At 39.8% G+C, this 18,126-nt stretch overlaps 2 protein-coding genes across 8 annotated transcripts; one reads left to right on the plus strand and one right to left on the minus strand.

The window, feature by feature from the left end:
- Nucleotides 1-79: 79 nt before the first annotated feature.
- On the minus strand, nucleotides 80-9,190 carry tfdp1a (transcription factor Dp-1, a). Of its 6 annotated transcripts, none has more exons than XM_053440123.1 (12): nucleotides 9,032-9,190; nucleotides 6,954-7,039; nucleotides 6,672-6,738; nucleotides 6,358-6,479; nucleotides 5,509-5,630; nucleotides 5,169-5,334; nucleotides 4,874-5,020; nucleotides 4,699-4,767; nucleotides 4,041-4,192; nucleotides 2,700-2,866; nucleotides 1,394-1,472; nucleotides 80-1,260 (listed from the first exon to the last, which is right to left on the minus strand). In XM_053440123.1, exons 2-12 carry the CDS (start codon nucleotides 6,963-6,965, stop codon nucleotides 1,122-1,124), a joined length of 1,242 nt encoding a protein of 413 aa, XP_053296098.1. In that variant the 5' UTR covers nucleotides 6,966-7,039; nucleotides 9,032-9,190; the 3' UTR covers nucleotides 80-1,121. The 6 variants fall into 6 exon arrangements, with proteins under 6 accessions (XP_053296098.1, XP_053296095.1, XP_053296096.1 ...); XM_053440120.1 differs by having other exon boundaries at nucleotides 6,672-6,765; XM_053440121.1 differs by lacking the exon at nucleotides 9,032-9,190 and adding an exon at nucleotides 7,813-8,058 and having other exon boundaries at nucleotides 6,672-6,765.
- A 2,308-nt stretch (nucleotides 9,191-11,498) lies between these two features.
- On the plus strand, nucleotides 11,499-17,559 carry dcun1d2a (DCN1, defective in cullin neddylation 1, domain containing 2a). Of its 2 annotated transcripts, XM_053439286.1 has the most exons (7): nucleotides 11,499-11,576; nucleotides 14,037-14,253; nucleotides 14,386-14,554; nucleotides 14,870-15,000; nucleotides 15,094-15,176; nucleotides 15,972-16,068; nucleotides 16,161-17,559. In XM_053439286.1, the coding sequence occupies exons 1-7, from the start codon at nucleotides 11,574-11,576 to the stop codon at nucleotides 16,238-16,240; spliced, it is 780 nt and encodes a 259-aa protein (XP_053295261.1). In that variant the 5' UTR covers nucleotides 11,499-11,573; the 3' UTR covers nucleotides 16,241-17,559. The 2 variants fall into 2 exon arrangements, with proteins under 2 accessions (XP_053295261.1, XP_053295260.1); XM_053439285.1 differs by lacking the exon at nucleotides 11,499-11,576 and having other exon boundaries at nucleotides 13,698-14,253.
- Nucleotides 17,560-18,126: the final 567 nt, after the last annotated feature.

Consider the following 18,126-nt stretch of genomic DNA (forward strand, 5'->3'; position numbering starts at 1 on the left):
GTTGTTCCAGGCGCGACACAAACTGTTGGTCAACTTTTAGCTGCAACAAACCTACATACTGTACATTATAGAAACAAACTTATTAAAACAATCTATATTTAATTTGCAAACTTATATTAGATTACAGAAAAGGTATTTGGAAGTCAGTACATGTGTTGCTCAGTTTTAAAAGAGATCTTTGAAGAAACACACCAAGACCTACACAACCACACATTTTGTTACATCAATATTTTTTATCTCTTACCACTGGCCTCTAAAGGATACTATAAGCTACAATCGTTGTAGGACTCATGTACGTAATTAACAAACAAAGCTTATTCACCTATCAGGAGCCTGGGTTATGAAAGTTCTGACCTTGCTGGTGCCATAATTTTTGTAAACACTACCAAGGCGTTAACAGGGTGGTGATGGAGAATTCATCAACTCCAGAAATACAAAAAATATATATAAACATAACTAGCAAACAAGATCAGGAAAGCAGCTGCCTATAGAACAGAAGGAAGTCGGCCCAACACAATGGGGGATAAGAAACTATTTCGAATTATTGCCCAGAACATAAAACAAAAAAAAGGTATCGACACATCCGATGGAGCCCCATCCTGAGATGACATGGCAACTGTGTCAGGCCATTCAGAGTCCATGGTGCTGCTCTAACAAGCGCTAAGCAGACACTTTGGCCATCGAGGAACATTTTGATCATCATGTCTGCTAAATGTAATTGGAACATAATAGGAATATCTATTCCAACAAGTACATTTTACATTCTCCAACAGCAGTAGATTTTACAGAGGGTTGTTTTTAGTGGGATGGCTTATTGAGAAGTAGATTAGGCATACAAAGACTTCAGTGTGGTGGCAGGGCCACAGACCACAGTTCCCTTGGACGACACCACCCCCAGAGCTGTAGTGCATGTGCACAGGATTCAAAAAGATGGGTGCGAAAACACACGCACACACCTCTGTTCAATATTTCATCTACACCCCTGAAAAGCCAGACAGAAATACAGGCATGGGGAGCAGGGGGAAAGGTGGAAGAAGCACACACAAACAGGGGGACTAGATTCCCACGGTGAAGGTGGTTTGAGGGACTGTGCTTGTTGGAGCGCTGGTCTAAAGACAGGTTTAGTCTTCGTCGTCGTTCTCGTCGTACTCATCCTCGTCGTCGTCATCCCCCATGTACGACACTGGAGTCTCTACACGAGAGCCGCTGTAGTGAGAGTCATTTGAGCTGGAGGCCATAGTGCCGTCGGTGCAGCCATCACTACGAGGAGGAGGATTTGATTGTTCAGTTAGAAAACAAGTGAATGGTGGACAAGGTGATACAGGAGCATGATGAGTACGACAAAGTGATTTCTGTCACATGTGTTGGTTGCTTTACATGTTAACCTTCTCACCTGCTTGCCGGGTAACGAGCTCCATTCGCTGAGGATCCTCCAGTGATGTAGACATTACTAATGGGACCCTTTGCCATCTCTGAGAAAAGAGAAAATACATCAACCTACAGAAAAATGAATTTGATGATACCTGAATTGATCATGCTGCTGAAGTCACACCACTGTAACAATGAAGACCCACTGTTAGTGAACACATCACGTGAATAAAGTGAATAAAGACGGAAGATGTGTCTCCACTTCCTCCTACCATCTAGAAATGAAGCCAAAATATATCAACTCCTCAACAGACATTTATCTCCCACAAGTAAAGACTCGACTTCTTAACTTACAACTGCACTATCTTCATTATTTCAAGGTCATCAGATGAATTTCACACACATTTTCATCAAATTAAAATCTTTCAACTTACAATACCTGTAATTGTTACGTAATCCTTTTCAGTATGTTTACAGGATATAGAACCAACTAGGGATGTCACGATATGAGGAATTCTCACGGTTTCCGAGATTATTGATATTATGGAAGGAAAAAGCTAACAATAATATAGCCAATAATGTAAAATATTTATTATTAATATCAATATTTATCAACTATATCCAGTTAGTTCTTATAGTGTAACATTAGGCTTTTAAAAAAATATTTATTTTAGCTATTTTATTAAGTTGCTTTATTGTGGAATGTTGGTTATTGATTTTTTTGTTTCCTGTCATCATGAGCAGTGTCTCTATTTGGGAATTTTATTGTGAAGCGTCGCCAAAGGAAGTTGTTCTGTGTTGTGAACTAGTTGTGAAAAAATAAACAGACATATTGCCCTGGTTCAAACCACATTCTTCATCTCCTTATTATACTAGTACCTCTCAGTATAGGTGAATTAAACTCTCGACTACATTTACAATGGTTAATAGGGAGAGTGTGTGTGTGTGTGTGTGTGTGTGTGTGTGTGTGTGTGTGTGTGTGTGTGTGTGTGTGTGTGTGTGTGTGTGTGACAGCATGTCAGCTGCTCCTTCGGAGCTGGACAGAAACTGAAACTAAACATCGATTTCTTCTCAATGAGAACTCCTCCGATGAGCTTTTTGGCCAGCGTTGGTGGAAATAAGGATGTTACTTCAAGTCCCTCTTGGTAATACAGACACAAGCGCACACACAAATTACGTGACACCCGAGAGGCAAGAAATCATAGTTAGATATCGTCGTTTTCACAATTTTTGCGGTTATGAAACCGCGGTTATTTCAAAAATCTGTAAATCCCGACATCTCTAGAGCCAACTATTGAAATGTTTCTGGGTAAACAAGCTGTGGCACTGACCTATAACGTAGGGCTCCAGAGCTTTGGGCACCAAGTTTCGTGCGACCTTCAGATCCTCTGGAGAACACTTTCCCACCTCCAAACCACAGGCCATGCCCATTCGCTTCAGCACCTCGATGTCATCATGGATCTCAAACATGCTGTCAAAGTTGAACAAATACTCAAACCTGCAGATGAGAAAGAGAGAAAGTTATCAGAATGCTATTTATGTGTTTAAAGGAGTAAATTGTGTATTTCAAACAATGGAAAATACTAGAGATGCAATATATCTGATCTTGTTAACTTTGTCAGTATAAATTTTGTTTGTGCGATAAATGTGCATTTTGGAAAAATCCATTATGTTTTTAGGAGTAGGGTCAGTGCAAAACTGTTGTAATTAGATATATACAAATGGACTCTTAAGCTAGCGCAGCAAAAAACTTTGAATAACACAGCCGTAGTCAAACTGCAGGCAGACATCAAGATATGTTATAGGAACGTAGGAATAATAATAATAAGGTTCAACTCAAATTTTACATTTCACGGTCAAGAAACTAGAGGAAATGTTTCACCTTCAATTGACTATTTGCTTCTCCAAACCTTGTGTGTTTCCCTGAAACACTGAGGAAGCTAGGGCTGCTCGATTAATCGAAATATAATCGTGATTTCGATTATTGGGTCAAACGATCTCCAAACTACTATAATCGAGTTGAAACGATTATTTGCGTTTCAACTTTGTATTCGAAGGATCCGAAGCCTGGCTGTTCACACCTGACCCACATTTCTCAGCGCCGGTCAGCCCGCGATTCTCCGCTTGTTGTTGTATGTAACCCGTCCAATGAAGGGGTTCGAGGGTAAATGATGATGCCCACTGTGATTGTACAGTGGAGTTAGAGATTGGCAGTTCTTCTCTCTATAAAAGCAACAGCCAGGTCTCATTTAGGCCTGTCATCAGTTTTATAACTTACTGATACATATATACCATTACTTACATTTCTTAATAGCGCAGTTTGATCTAATGCGCAATGCAATCTCGGGTGCCTGCTTGCTGAAAACTTTGTGACCATCAAATAAACACAAACAGCTACAGCTTCCACTATGACGAAGTGACGGGCCAACCACACAGTAGGATTTCTCCTGATACTGATGATGGGAACAAGTGAGAATGACACAGCAAAAGCACTGCGAACCACTCTACAATGAAGCAACAGCAAACATGGTTATGTCAGGTCTATCTCTAAAGACAGAAACCCACAGGCGTCACACCCTGGAACCTGCACCTGATCCTGACATGTTAGTTAGAAACTTTGGGAGACCACTTTATCATTCGTTTAATAAAAATGCAGAAGATGAAGCACGTACTTGTCGTTGGAGATGCTGCAGTCGATGACAGTTTTCTTGCTGGTGTTGACAATAATAAATGGAAGGTGGATGATGGAGTTGGGAGGTGGAGGTCTGTTTGCCTGCTGCTCTGTTTGTCTGTTCCGCTGAACCAGGTTCTTAAACGCTATTTGCTATTAAGACAAGATCAAGGAAAGGTGAAAACTTTGATGAAGCTAAACAGAGTGGTGACTTTCCTGTGATACCACATTTTACATTATTAACAAAACATTCTTTAGCTGGATATATTCACCAGCGATGTAAAGGCAGTCCATTAAAGTAAATGGTTTGTAGCTCAGCACAGAATTCTCACAGATTGTCATACACACAGGACATTATCAAGCTTAGCGATGCATTCATTTTATACCCAAAGTAAACATATACATTTTTGCATGCATAACTGCTATGAGGAAAGGGGGAAGCATTATTTTATTTAACTTGCTCAATGTTTCATTCATAGCAGAAACAGGTAGAGGAACACATAAAGGCCAGTTTCAGTTATTGTAGAGCTCACATGCTTTCTCCATAGCTTCTGTGGTATTGAGATGTAGTTACATTTAAGCTGGCCTCAGAGCTATAGTGGCTGTAAGTGATGATCAGCCACAACACACACACAGAGAAGCATTCAACTCTTCCCCACCTGCAGTATGAGCTCCTGAAGTTGTGATTGTTTCTGCTTAATCCTCTCCAGCCGCCTTTGTCTTTCCACCTACAGTTAATATGAAATAAATTATTACGATTGATAACATACAATGATTGAGAGTTAACATCCCCAATACAAGCTATTAAAACAACAGTCTTCAGGGTTTTTCTACCTCTAGGTTTTGGCACTCCTGTGCCGAGTTGGTGGGAAGGCCAATCCACTTAATTTCTTTCTTCTCTTTAGAGATAATGTTCATGGCCATGAGCACATTGAGCGCATCATACACACGCCGCCGAATGTTCTTCTGGTCATACACGTGCTAAAAAGGAAAAAAACACAATATTCTTAATATTAATATGACAACGAAATCATTAAAATTGTAAAATATCTGGCTTTATTAAACCCTTTAACAAACATGTCTACATGTATACAATTTAGTTAAGAAAAAAATGTCATGCCGCACTCACCGAGTCGTTGGGTGACATGTGGTTATCTGCAGAGCTGAATTCTGCCACAAGTTCATCTGCAACCTCATTGTAGGTGGTGACTCCTTTCTTCTGCACCTTCTCACACACTTTCATGGAGAAATGCCTCAAGCCCTTCCCATTCTTTTCTCCTTTCTTACCACGCTTACTGCAGACAGAAAAGACCCCCCATAGAAGCACAATGATTATCATGTCAAAATGTATGCATTTCCTTTTTGACATGGAATAATATCAGACTTTACACATGCTATTAAAACTTAATCCTGACCGAGCTCGACAATACCCCAAATTCATACAATTGAGGATCTTTTTGAGGACTTACCCCGATGACCATGGAGAGGCGTCTGATGGTTGACTCTGAGTGAGGAACTGTGAACTTGGTGTATGTGGACTGTTCACCAAAATGGTGTTTGATACCGTGGGCCGCTGAGGTGTGCCAATTACCTGCAGAGGACATAGGACAAGAAGGAGTAAATATGCTGCTGACATGAAGGAGACTTGGCCACATCTCCTTGGACAAGAACGCGTAAATATTAAAACTCAAAATCCTCTGTAATCTTGTGAGGCTGTCAGCATAAAATTAGTTCTTCTCCAAAATACACCAGCTATGTGTATTAAAAATGTATCATGTAAATAAAGTTTTACTGAAGAGATAAGAAAACGTGAATGGGGTCCCTCGCATCAGGAAAAATATAAATGTAGTATTTGAGAGATATTTATTGAATAATAATTACTGGTCATGACCATGGTAAGACCAAATCAATACGAGACATTGCTTTGAATTAATATTGCAATGACGTATCGAAAAGATTGGGAATCGATTCCATCAATCAGGTGATATCTAAGCTGATTTACGTTATGTATATATTACATATCTACAGTATAATGGGATGATGGGTGTAATCCTGCTGACTGTAGAGTTGATAAGCTTAGGATCAACTGCCTCCACCTACCCTCCGCCCGGTCACCTCACAATGATAATGGAGGGGGCTTACACAACAGTAAGACACAGTAGAGAAGCCCAGCATGCACATGCATACACAAAAGCATCGGCAGGTCACTGACCATTTAGAAAGCTGAATATTGTATAACTATTTAGAGGTTCTGTAAACTAACCCACAAATCTGGTTGTGAAAGCACAAAAGCCAGACGTTTGTCGAGCATCACTCACCATGTGTGGCAAATGTTGCATGTGTGCCGTGATGTTCACGTTGGATGGCCCAAGGGTTTTGGGTAGCAGCTGTTTTGCCACAGGGGCAGCTGTGGGCTGGACAGTAACCAAAGATAGGACACCTGATAGAAGACACAAGAAGACCAGTAATGAGTAGAGCTCGTGATAGAAACTCCATTGCCCTCTATCGGCCAGCTATTAGCACATAGGACTACACATGGGGGCATATTGGTTCCTTGTGCTTGGCTTCATGTTATCTAAAGAAAATACTTTGTACACTTTCTATGTAGATGACAATTATTCATAATTTGTACCTTTGCTTGGGCTCATATTCTGATCGATGAAAACCTTCAGCTCTCCGTTTGTTTCAATCAAACCAGCCTGCATAGGACATGAACGAAAGACGATCTAAAATTCCACAAGTTACAGATGATTCATGAGTCCAGATTTGGAAAAAAGAAACCAGGAGTATAAACATAGGAATATTGCAGCAACATAACCACTACACCATCAGCTAATATCAGCTACAGTATCTGCAAAGTGAAACAATGGGCAAAACTGTCTTCCAGTAAAAAACAATGTGTTGGATTACTTACATCTTTTGCCATGATCCCAAGGGATCGGAGGAGTTGAGATTCAATCCGAAAAGAAGATGTCCCTTTAAGCTTCACTCTTCAGACCCCTGGAGACAAACAGAGGACAAACTTCTGAATAATGACTCTGGTTAATTTGCCCCAAAAAAGCTAAAACCATTACATTTGTCTGCACAATATTGTGTTTAAATACATTCATCAAATACATTTGTTATGTAATTAAACTAAACTTATTTCTGCACTAAGGCCCATTCTAAGTGCTTGATGCCAGCACATTGTACGAAGCTACATCACTGTCGTTAGCTTGAGTGACCGGATATTCCTCTTACAGGATTAAAAATAACTTGAAATGTGCGTATTTTTATAAAAAGCTCAAACAAATGAGGCTTTGAGAAATAAGTCTGACTGCAGCGTGACAGCCGAAATCCACATTTAACAACCCATCGATGGCCACAACTTTTCTCCGCTAAGTGTGCAGGAGGCCTACTTCAGGTACCGAGCACGTCCTCCGGAGAGGCATCGTCGAACTTCCACGGGTCAAGCAAACGTTACAACTTTCCTGCACCAAAAAGACCCGCTAATAAGTGATCGTTCCACTCGGTTCCAGACAACGAGGATGCACGGAGTAGTAACAACACCCAGTTGTTCCCAGAGCAGCAGTGAACAAGCTTTTGTTGAATGCAGCTAGCTAACTGTTACCGCTAGCGTTACATTCAGCTCACTCACAGCTAGCTAGCTCGTTAGCTTCTGCACGTTTTGGAAAGGATTCGCGTTCAAAAAGACAGCATTTGCAGGTTGCACGCTACGCATTCCTGACATACTGGAGTGTGGGTGAACATGTAAGAAACGTGCGTGCGTGTACCAGAGAGGATAAAGCGAAAATAGTAATTCTGTGCACTTACGAGTGCACTCCCCCGTTTCTTCGACGGCTGTTGTTGTTGGCATTTGAGAATGGAGGAAGAGGAGGTCTAAATCCCTTCCGAACAGGAAACAAACTAAGTCAAGTCGAAGTACTTTTGCCCTTAATTGTAAGTGCAGAGTATTTTATTAGTGATGAGTATTTAACTCCTGGGTTTGTTGTCTCCCCAGGTTTCTGTGTTGTGATGTTGATCGGTATGAAGCTGCGATTCAGCCTGTTGGTCGATTGTGGAAGCTGCATTAAAAAAAGTCTTCGTTTTCAATTGAAGAAAGGTGGACCACGAAAATACATGGAGGCAACAAACACAAACATAATGTGCTTTGCTTCTACTGTGAATGGTGATCATCTATATGTAAAACTAACAGAAAATATAGTATGGAAACAACTTCTGAAATGCCTGTTACTAGAAGCTAATTATTGTCTTATTTCTTATGTTATTGACAATCACTGACATTTAGTTGTCACATACTTATCACCTCGCAACTGGTCAGCGACCAACATAACAGCACCAAGAGTTTACATTCAGCACAACCTGAATACATTAATCACCATATCAATATCAATATTAAACAAACTAACCTGAATATTTACATTCTGTAAATGTAATAACTTTTGTTCGTTTATTATAAGTGTCGTGGTTCCACAATACAGAGGGTTTGTGATGAGAATAGTTTTGAAAAATAAATATAGTTTTACATATCAGACGATAACCATTCGGTCATAATCACCGTGGAGCGTTACACTAAACTAAAAGCCCCCCTTAATGACTACATTAGTCTCAGCTACCCATACAGTACATTAGCAACTTATCAGAAAAATGCATTATAGTAAAGGTGCAGTGTTGAGTGCTGCTACTCTGCTAGTTAGCAACGCTTCGTTTGTTAGTTTAGCGACGACCTGACTGGATGTTTCGGTTTGAAAAGCCTCGAGCACCGGCGCTTTGTTAGCCAACAAGCGCTACGCTAGCAGCTAGCCGGCGAGCTAATCCACAGCTGTCACCGAGAACACCAGCAGAATGAGCTTCGATCAAACTCCTGTTCACGGGCTGCAAGTCCTCAGGAGCGGCTTTAGACGACCGCTTGATAAAACATGTCTTTAAAATGGAGAACTTTGTTTTTTAAGCGGATTGACAGCGAGCCGCAAGTCGATGGGAGCGACTTACCGGTGCACTTCGCAGGCTAGCAAGTTGCTCGTTAGCCTCCTCTGTGTGAGTTAGCCACTTGCTACAGCAGCGCGACTCTCAATCTGATCTTGGCGGTGTCTGGGTTTGCAGGAGTGTGATTGGTCGACGGCGACGATACGACAGCAGGACAGTCAAAGTGTTTCGTGCCCACACTCTGCTTCTCTGCAGCCCGGAGGAGAGCAACCGGTGTCCAACGTGCTCACAGCGCCACCTCTCGTACAGGAGGGAGAGGCTGCTTTTGCTTCACTCCCGCACTTCTATGCCCCTCTGGTTATTGCAGATAAAAAGTTTTGGTGGCACCCAGAATGGATCGAATATACCCGTTATCGATGTTCACCAAAACATTCACTCATTATCTACTCACCACTGTGCCGATGGAGGGGTGGGTGAAGTGTTTGAGTCCACTAAACACTTTTTAGGATTCAGGGGTAACCAGTGTTGCATCCAAATACAATACAATTGAAGTAACTGGTGACAACTTCTTCAAGCCTAAAAGACAACAGAAAAACAACACAGCCCACCTTCAAAATGCTCCTGGGCTGTGTGGGCCTGCAGCTATTTAAATGTGTAATTGTATTTAGACAAGATTCAAGATTTGACATGTAGTGTTTGCTTTCAAATTGTTTTGTTTGGTTGATGAATGAAATAAACTTTTAATTTTGAAAATATGTAGGTATATATATATATATATATGTATTCTTAATAATATTTATATTAATATATATTGTTCCGTTGTACTGTATTTTGTACTGTATTTTTACACATTCAACTTGGCTTTTTTATAAATTGCATTACAAGGCACATAGTTTTAAAACCATTTAATGTATACTCTTTCCTATATTTTGTATTTCTCACCATTGTACTGGTCCTGGTCGGTATATATTTATATTCTTGGCTGTAGGGACTGTAACAAAACCCAATGCCCCTGGTGGATCAACAACCTCTGATTGTGATCCTCAACAAATGAGATGATGACATCTGAATTGAACACAAACAAGCTCCTGCTTGAACTTAAGGATTGTCATGTCAGTTTTATAACGTATATAAAGTAACAGTTATGCAGTCAGGATACATTTTTAAGTCTGGGTCAATTCAATTTCAACAACAATAAAGCCCACAGTTTACCACAAGTGTAAAGTAATTGAATGAGTTGACAGTAGTTTTCCAACAATTGCGTCTTAAAGATCAATTGCATGCTGCTGTGAGTGTGACTAGCATGACGTCAGTGTGCTCGATGTCATTGGAGCCTTAGTCACTGTAAAACAGAGCCAACAAAAAAGAGGAAGGCTGGTTCCCACAGATACTGTATCAGCTGCAGAGCCGTGTTTATATTCACTCTTATTCAAGGGTGGATTCCCTTTCTCATGAGATAAAATCCAGCTGAGCCACCAAACAACATTTACTTTTACACCACAGTCATTTCTTAAGTTTTTAAAGTCAGGCATCATCGCAGTTTATCAAGTTAAACAATTGCTCAACAAATTGCATATTTGTTGTGCAGTTCTTTAATAACAGATCCTTCCTCCATATTTAAGGATCTGTACGCCTAATAACCAATTTCAAGATTGCTCCAATCGAAAAACAACCATTAACCTAGACTTCTTTTCAATCAAACATTTCATTACAGTTTGGTTTGATTTAAAGAGGATCACCATTCTGCAATGTCAGGCCATAACATCTTTTAAATTCAGAGCCTGCACTACATAAGAAATGTTTTTAAAGTTGATTTTACTCTTCGCATAGTTTTCCTTATGTGTAAACTAAAATTATAATCCAGTGAGGGTCAGGAAGGTTTATGTAGAACTTTCATAGGCAGTATCCAGTTTATTTGATATATACTTATTATATTATATTATATTATATTATATTATAATATACCCTAACATCTGCTGGTGGTCACTAACATCAACTGGTGTATAGGCATTAATTAGTGTGGTAGAGCATACAAGGGATAATCTCCATCTTGTCCTACATTCTTAAAGGGGACTATGTTTAGTTCCAAAAAGGCAGAGAGTAATGATGACTGATCTATATTCCAAAACTACCCTAATACTGCAGTTCTGCAATAAATCCTTCCTACTGTTGTAAAATGTCCAGTGTCTCAGGGATGGAACTGTTGATTAAAATCTAATGTTACTTTTAAGGCTATAGAGAATTATATTGTGTCACAATAGGGAAATTGATATTATTATTTGGAAAACCTATATCTAATGCAGGCTGATACAAAAGTCCTGCAGCTCAACCAGCATTCCTAGAGAAAATGTTGAAAGGTTGTTGAATCAAGTTTTTACAGTTCCTTTGAGTACTACTGTATTTGCTTTATTATACTATTGGAATCGTTCCCATTTTTACTCTATTGTTATTTTCACTAACTGTTTGACATCTATTGTTTACAAATAAGTCAAACGACAACATGAACAGTTTCTGTTCAAACCATAAATAGCTCTGCTCGACTGCTTCGGCGCATGCGCACAATGAGCGTCGGTCGGGCTACCGAACTGGTGAACCAGCGGGTGTAAAAATGGTAGGTAACCAAAATAAACACGAACCCAGGCATCGGCTTTAGCACCGTGAAGACCCAGCTTCACCTATGGTGTCACAGTATTAAAAGTGCACGTCGTGTCGCGGTTTGACGAGCCCGCGGTGCTCAGTCGCTTGTGTTTGCTGCTGTTAACAGGGAAGGTCAGTTGATGTTTTGAGAGCAGCTAGCTAGCTACACGTCCCTGTTGGGTAGCCTGGTAACTTCGGCTGCGAGCATGGTCAGTCTCTGGAGCTCACACCCGGACCCACAGGGGGTCATGTCGGTGTAATCCACACCAGCAGTCAGGTCCAACGGGTTCAGCGCCACCGCTAATGTCAGCGAGACAGTCCCTGGCTAACTTAGCTAGCGTTAGCCGGGAGAAGTTCCTAGCCGGGTGGTGTGTAGACAATGCTAACCCAGCGTTGCCCATTCTGGTGACACCATAATCCGCGTCTGTGCTCAACCACAGACGCGTGACTTAATTTGAGTTGAATGAATATGAACCAGGGAAGGTTGGAGAAGTCACTGTTTCAGTCTCTGGTTTCAGGAAACTCTTCGTCCAAGTGCTCTGATCGTGCAGTTGCTCTGAGGAGGTGCTGCTGTGTGCTTCTTCAGGATACGATCTATAATTGCTCGGATATATTTTCCATTATTAACTCATCCACAGTTGTTTTTTTAACATAATCAATTATACTGTAAAATCTCAGAAACTGCACCACAGTTTCCCAGGGTTCAAGCTGAAGTCTTCAACCTGGTTGTTCTGTCCAATCAACATTACTCATGTTACTGAAATGTAAGATTAAAACAAGCAAAGTGTCATATTCATTACATTGCATATCATTTAGCTGATTCTTTTATCAAAAGATACATTCCAATAAGTGCATTCAATCATGATCGATCAACTCAACCACTTTAAAGCAAGCAGTGATTCTCTTGATAAATTACTGTTATTTTCTCAATTGACAGTTCACGTGTTTTGTCATTGTCTGATCAACGGCCAAAAAACACCAAATATTCAGGTTACTGTGATTAAAAAGTGGAAAATAAAACTCTAAGAAGCTGAAAAAAACTAAATTTTGGCATATTTTCTTAAAAGTGGCTGATATTATTATTAACTTATCAAAGCAGTATTAAAACTAATATAATCATCTTACTGTTTGTTGTGCAATTGATTATTTGGATATTCATAACATGATATTGTGTCAGGAGACTATATGATAAAATTATCATATTTGATTAGCTCCAACTTTCTTTTTTTTTCCTCATAAAAACAAACTAAAGTGTTTATAATCTTATTTCTCATTTATTGCTGAGTATTTATATATGGCTGCAACAAGCGGTTGTTTTCATTATAAATGAATCAGACATTTTTCCTGATAAAGTGATCACTGGTGTCCAAAACAAATGAGAAGTGAAAGTTAATGATTTCTCAAAGGCCAAAGTGGCATCTTCAGATGTCTCTTTTTTTCTGATCAGCAATTTAAAACCCACAAATATTCAGGTTACTGTGACATAAAACATCAAATCTGCAACAATTAATACCAAATGTTCGGTATTTAACCCAAAAAATTGACTGATATTATTATTGATTTGTTTTTTTGGCAGTAGTCTTCTCAACTTGTTGATGCAGCTACAATAGACTAATCAACTAATCAGCTGATCATAACATTTGTATAGTGTCAGGAATGAGATATCATTTAGAATTTGGTCAAAAGTATTTTTTTAACTTTGAAGCGTGAACAGTGTTTATTACTGGTCTTTAAAGGCTGCATTACCATTTAATGATAAAGTCCTCTGAATTGACTCCCTCAGTCAAATATACACTGACTCTTACTGCTTACATCATTACTGATTTATTATATTCTTTTTTTAAAACCTAATTTTTTTTAAGCTTAACTTTACCTTCCTCCAATTATCCTCACAGTATCACTGTTAACAATATTCTGACATATCATTACTTTTTATAATATGTATATATATATATTTATATATTTGTAAGTATTCCGGGCAGAGTGCTTGTGTTACACTCCAGACTTGTTGCACCTCTAGGTCCTGGTGCTGGCATCTCTTTACCCTACTCATGTTACATCTATGAATGTAGTTATCTGAGGGGCCCACAGGGGTACAGCATGTGCTTTGAGAATCCACAACATCCCCCTTCAGAAAAGCCCAGCCAGTCAAGTTGCTTTTGGACTCGACATAATTATCCCCACAGCGTCTTGGCTCACCCACTGTCCTGTGTGTTTGTTGGTGTGACAGACTAACCTCTTTAAATATGTGTCAGTGTGCTTGTGAGTGCCTCCCGCTCTGCACTGTCCTTACAACGTTGCCTGAATGCTTGTAGATGTGTTTGTCTCGTTCTGTCTTTTTGTCTGTGTGTCCCTCTGTGTTTGCGCGTTGTTTTCTGTGCTCCTTGGTCTGATTGCACCGGTGTCTGACAGCCCCTGTCCTGTACTTACACAGCATAAGCTGAAATCTTCGCAGAGGGACAAGGTACGGCAGTTCATGTCCTTCACGCAAGCTGGGGAAAAGACAGCTGTGTACTGCCTCACGCAGAATGACTGGAAACTAGAAGTGGCGACCGACAACTATTTTCAGAACCCAGATCTTTACTGTAAGGAATCCATGAAAACCTCCGTGGACCGGAAAAGGTTGGAGCAGCTCTACAATCGCTATAAAGGTAGGTGGGATAATTTAAGAGTGTTTTTTTATACTGTGATATGTTTAATTGAATAGAGCTTTTCCAAAAATAATTATATATAACTTATAGGCATAACATGTTTGCATAAATGTGTTACTTTTTTCCTGATAGATCCACAGGATGAGAATAAGATTGGTATTGACGGGATCCAGCAGTTTTGTGACGACCTCTCACTGGATCCAGCCAGCAACTCCGTGCTGGTCGTTGCATGGAAGTTGCGTGCGGCCACTCAGTGCGAGTTCTCCAAGAAGGAGTTTGTGGATGGAATGACGGAGCTGGGGTGAGTGTTGACATCAACAGCCTGTGACATGCTACCGAGTGGGACATAAACACTGTGGCTGAAGTAGCTCTGCCTGGTCGATCTCTTGGTGTGGCTCTCGGGGAGGGAAGGCCGTCTATATATAGACTCAGTCAACCACCACTTGAGTATTCTGTGTCTTCATGGAGTTACTCAATGGAAGCGCGGCTTGTTTTGACTTTTGAGGCTCATGTGTCACAGTTCACTTCGGTATATGCGCCGTCACGCTGCAGTTGGGTCGGCTTGTTCACGTATGATCATTCAGAGGCTGTTGCTCATTTTGTCTTCTATTTTCAGGTGTGACAGCCCAGAAAAACTGAAGGCCATGTTGCCAAGATTAGAGCAGGAGCTAAAAGATACTGGAAAGTTCAAGGACTTCTACCAGTTCACCTTTAATTTTGCCAAAAATCCTGGACAGAAGGGTTTAGGTAAACCGAGTGATAATAGTAACAGCATCTTGCCCAGTTCTGTTATAGATTTTTAAGAGTTGGTCTTCTCTCTGTGTGTGTGTGTGTGTGCAGACTTGGAGATGGCTGTAGCCTACTGGAACCTGGTTCTCTCAGGACGATTTAAGTTCCTCGATCTTTGGAATAGATTTCTTCTGGTGAGTCAAAGTGAACGCATGGATGTGTCGAGCAGGTTATCAGCCATTCACATTAAAAACTGTTTCTTTTGTCAGTTTAAATCTAAAAGTTCAGTCTTTATATCAGTCATAGCTGGACACTGATTTAGCTTTTCTGGCCACAACAAACCCTGACCTCATTTTACTTTACATAAAAACAATGTTAGTGACGTCTATGCAATGAGGTACAGACTTAAATTACATTAGAAGGAAACTAAGAGCACACTAAGTTCAAGTAATCAAATTACTAAGGTCACATCTACTCTATTACGTTTTAGTTTTAAAAGGCATCAGTGTTGATACGTTTGCGCCTGCCGTCCACACTACTCTAGTTTTTGAACGCCTAAAATGCTTCAAACGCCACTGGCCTGATTATAGTTTAAAAACTCTGAAGAAAAAAAATCCCTGCTCTTAATTTTCACCATTGTTGTTTCTTGTTTGTAGTTTTTTTCTGTAACTAAGCAACCAGCTGTAGAGTTGACAATCTGCTTTCTTTTGAAAGAAGCACTCGCATGACCTGTGTACATGAATGGTCACCTGATATGTGTTTTCAGGTCTGTTAGTATGTATGAAGATAACTTTTTATTCAGGGCTAAAACACATGATGCGGAGATTGTTAAACATATTCGTAAAAGAGTGGGATCAGCCAGTCACACCAGATGTTTGATAAGATCTAAACCTGCAATACAATATCATTTAAATGGCTGACTAAACAAGAGAAAAGTCATGTGTGAAACTCTGCATATACTAGTATGTTCATCAGCTGTTTTTTTCCAGGAACACCATAAACGATCAATTCCAAAGGACACGTGGAACCTATTGTTGGACTTTGGTAACATGATTGCAGATGACATGTCAAATTATGATGAGGAAGGTGAGTTGGAAATGAAACAGTGGATGAAAAGTTCAAAATAATCATTCATCCATCACTGTGACACTAATCATATGTTGTGTTTTCTTTCCCAGGAGCGTGGCCAGTTCTTATAGATGATTTTGTGGAATTCGCTCGACCGATTGTAACAGGATCAAAACGTAAAACTCTCTAAATCCAATCACAACTCTGGAAAGCCAGAACGTTGTTTCTTTTACAGTGACTTCATAGTTTTTTTTAAGACTTGTACAAAAAAAGTGGAAATTGTAAACTTCAGAGAGAAAACAGAAGCACTTGGAACTGTCAGGAAACCCCCTTTCAGGGAGCTGAGTAAAAAAACTGGGAACAACTGTCCTCGTGAGACTGAGGCGTCATATGGACGCTGCCAGATTCACCTCATGTCTCTCCTGTTGGATTCTCAGTATCCTGGACGCCCCTCTGCTCTGCTCCAGGAGGAGCGATAGCCGTCAGGCCGCAGCCCTGTATGTGAGGACAGACACAGCACTGAGAGGAGGTTACTGGCTGTGTGCACTCTGAAAGGACAAGAGAGGAGAATGCTGTGTGTTTTAAGATTCTTTCTAGTCAGCTTTGTTTTGTTATATGAAGCTCTGAGTGACTGTGCAAAGTTCCAATGTCTTACTCTAACTTCGGGACATCATGCTCACGACACCAGCACCAACTGAACTGTTGCAGTTTTTACTGTACATACTGTATCTATTGGGACAGTTTACAAAGAGAGCTATATGAAGAATAATATAAATATGTTGAATTTATAAATGCAAAAGATGATTTCTTTTATGTACAGGAAATGCTCAGATCTCTAACGGGATGCCTCAATATTGTGGATGATTTGCTGTCGGTTTAAATGTTCGGTGGATCTGTCAAATCATGGAGTTGTGAGCTTCTCATTGAAAGCATGTTGAACACGTTTTGCTACATTTTGGGCTGGTTTCACAAATAAATGAGAGTAAAGGCAGTGCTTTAATTTAGATGATTGATATTGGTTGGTGGTATTGATTTGACTGAATAATCGCAGTCGGGATTGGGTCTTAAATCCTAAATGTAATAACTCCTTTCCACAGTATTCATGATTTTATTTTTATTTTCAAAAGATAATTTCTTTGCAAAAGTTAGGAAAGCGTAGAGTCATTTCATCAGTTGATCCGTCTTGAGAAATCTGCTCTGCTGCAGTTAAGACAAATTTATTTTAAGACACACGTACAGGCCCTTAGGATTGCATGGCACATATCTGTATGTTATGGCAGCACAGAGCCCTTACGTCAGAAGCCAGGACGCTAAAGAGGGCAACAGGACAATAACGTAAGCCTTAAGAATAAACTCCTGTCTGTTCAATATTCATGTTTCTGTTCAAGCCCATCTGTTCAGTGTTACTGAAGGTAGTGAAAACAATATATTGTTGATACATCCTGTAAGTAGCCTAAGTATATTGTTCATTTAAGAAAGATGAATAAAGCATGAGCTTTTCCATAATCATACATGTATGTAGCTCTTTTATTGTCCATAATATATAATGGACATTTTATTTATCACATACAGGACAACCGATTAGACAAGAATGGGTTTCATAAAACAGAATTAGTATGATGGCAATAATAACGTGACATATATTGTTTATTGGCTTATTCACAGCAGAGATTTTGATGTGGCTCAGTTCAAAATGCACTGAAAGCTAGAAGAGGACTCAGTAGAGTACATACCTCAATCCCCTTAAATTAAGCTGTAGCAAATTTTACACATATCAGATCCCTAAATGTGTGTTATTTTCTATATAAGTTATTCTCTAGGAAATTGTTAAAATGTCAAAAAAAAACGTATTTTGTAATGCTAAAGAAAGTGGGAAAAAATGATCGTAGTCTGGATTTGCACCCAAATTCAATGAATTCTTTCTTGGTCCATGTCACATCCGCCCACCAAGTATCTGTGGAAATCTGTTTTGTAGTTATTGTGTAACCCTGTTGACAAACAGTCAAACCATCGACCTCTTTGGTGCTAGTATACAATTAACGATGTCTTTATTACAATTAGCTGAATTTGGACCAA

This window comes from Pleuronectes platessa, chromosome 14 (assembly GCF_947347685.1).
Source record: "Pleuronectes platessa chromosome 14, fPlePla1.1, whole genome shotgun sequence".
Classification (NCBI taxonomy): Eukaryota; Metazoa; Chordata; class Actinopteri; order Pleuronectiformes; family Pleuronectidae; genus Pleuronectes; species Pleuronectes platessa.

What these genes read in the sequence shown, in the direction of transcription:
- tfdp1a (XM_053440120.1), bottom strand. An exon ending in TGCAACATTTGCCACACATG is followed by an intron (nt 5,631 to 6,357) that starts GTGAGTGATGCT and finishes TGTCCTCTGCAG; the next exon opens with GTAATTGGCACACCTCAGCG. An exon ending in TGCAGCATCTCCAACGACAA is followed by an intron (nt 2,867 to 4,040) that starts GTACGTGCTTCA and finishes TCTCATCTGCAG; the next exon opens with GTTTGAGTATTTGTTCAACT.
- dcun1d2a (XM_053439285.1), top strand. Translation starts at nt 13,908, where the DNA reads ATGCTTGTAGATGTGTTTGTCTCGTTCTGTCTTTTTGTCTGTGTGTCC. An exon ending in TCCTGGACAGAAGGGTTTAG is followed by an intron (nt 15,001 to 15,093) that starts GTAAACCGAGTG and finishes GTGTGTGTGCAG; the next exon opens with ACTTGGAGATGGCTGTAGCC. An exon ending in GTCAAATTATGATGAGGAAG is followed by an intron (nt 16,069 to 16,160) that starts GTGAGTTGGAAA and finishes TTTCTTTCCCAG; the next exon opens with GAGCGTGGCCAGTTCTTATA.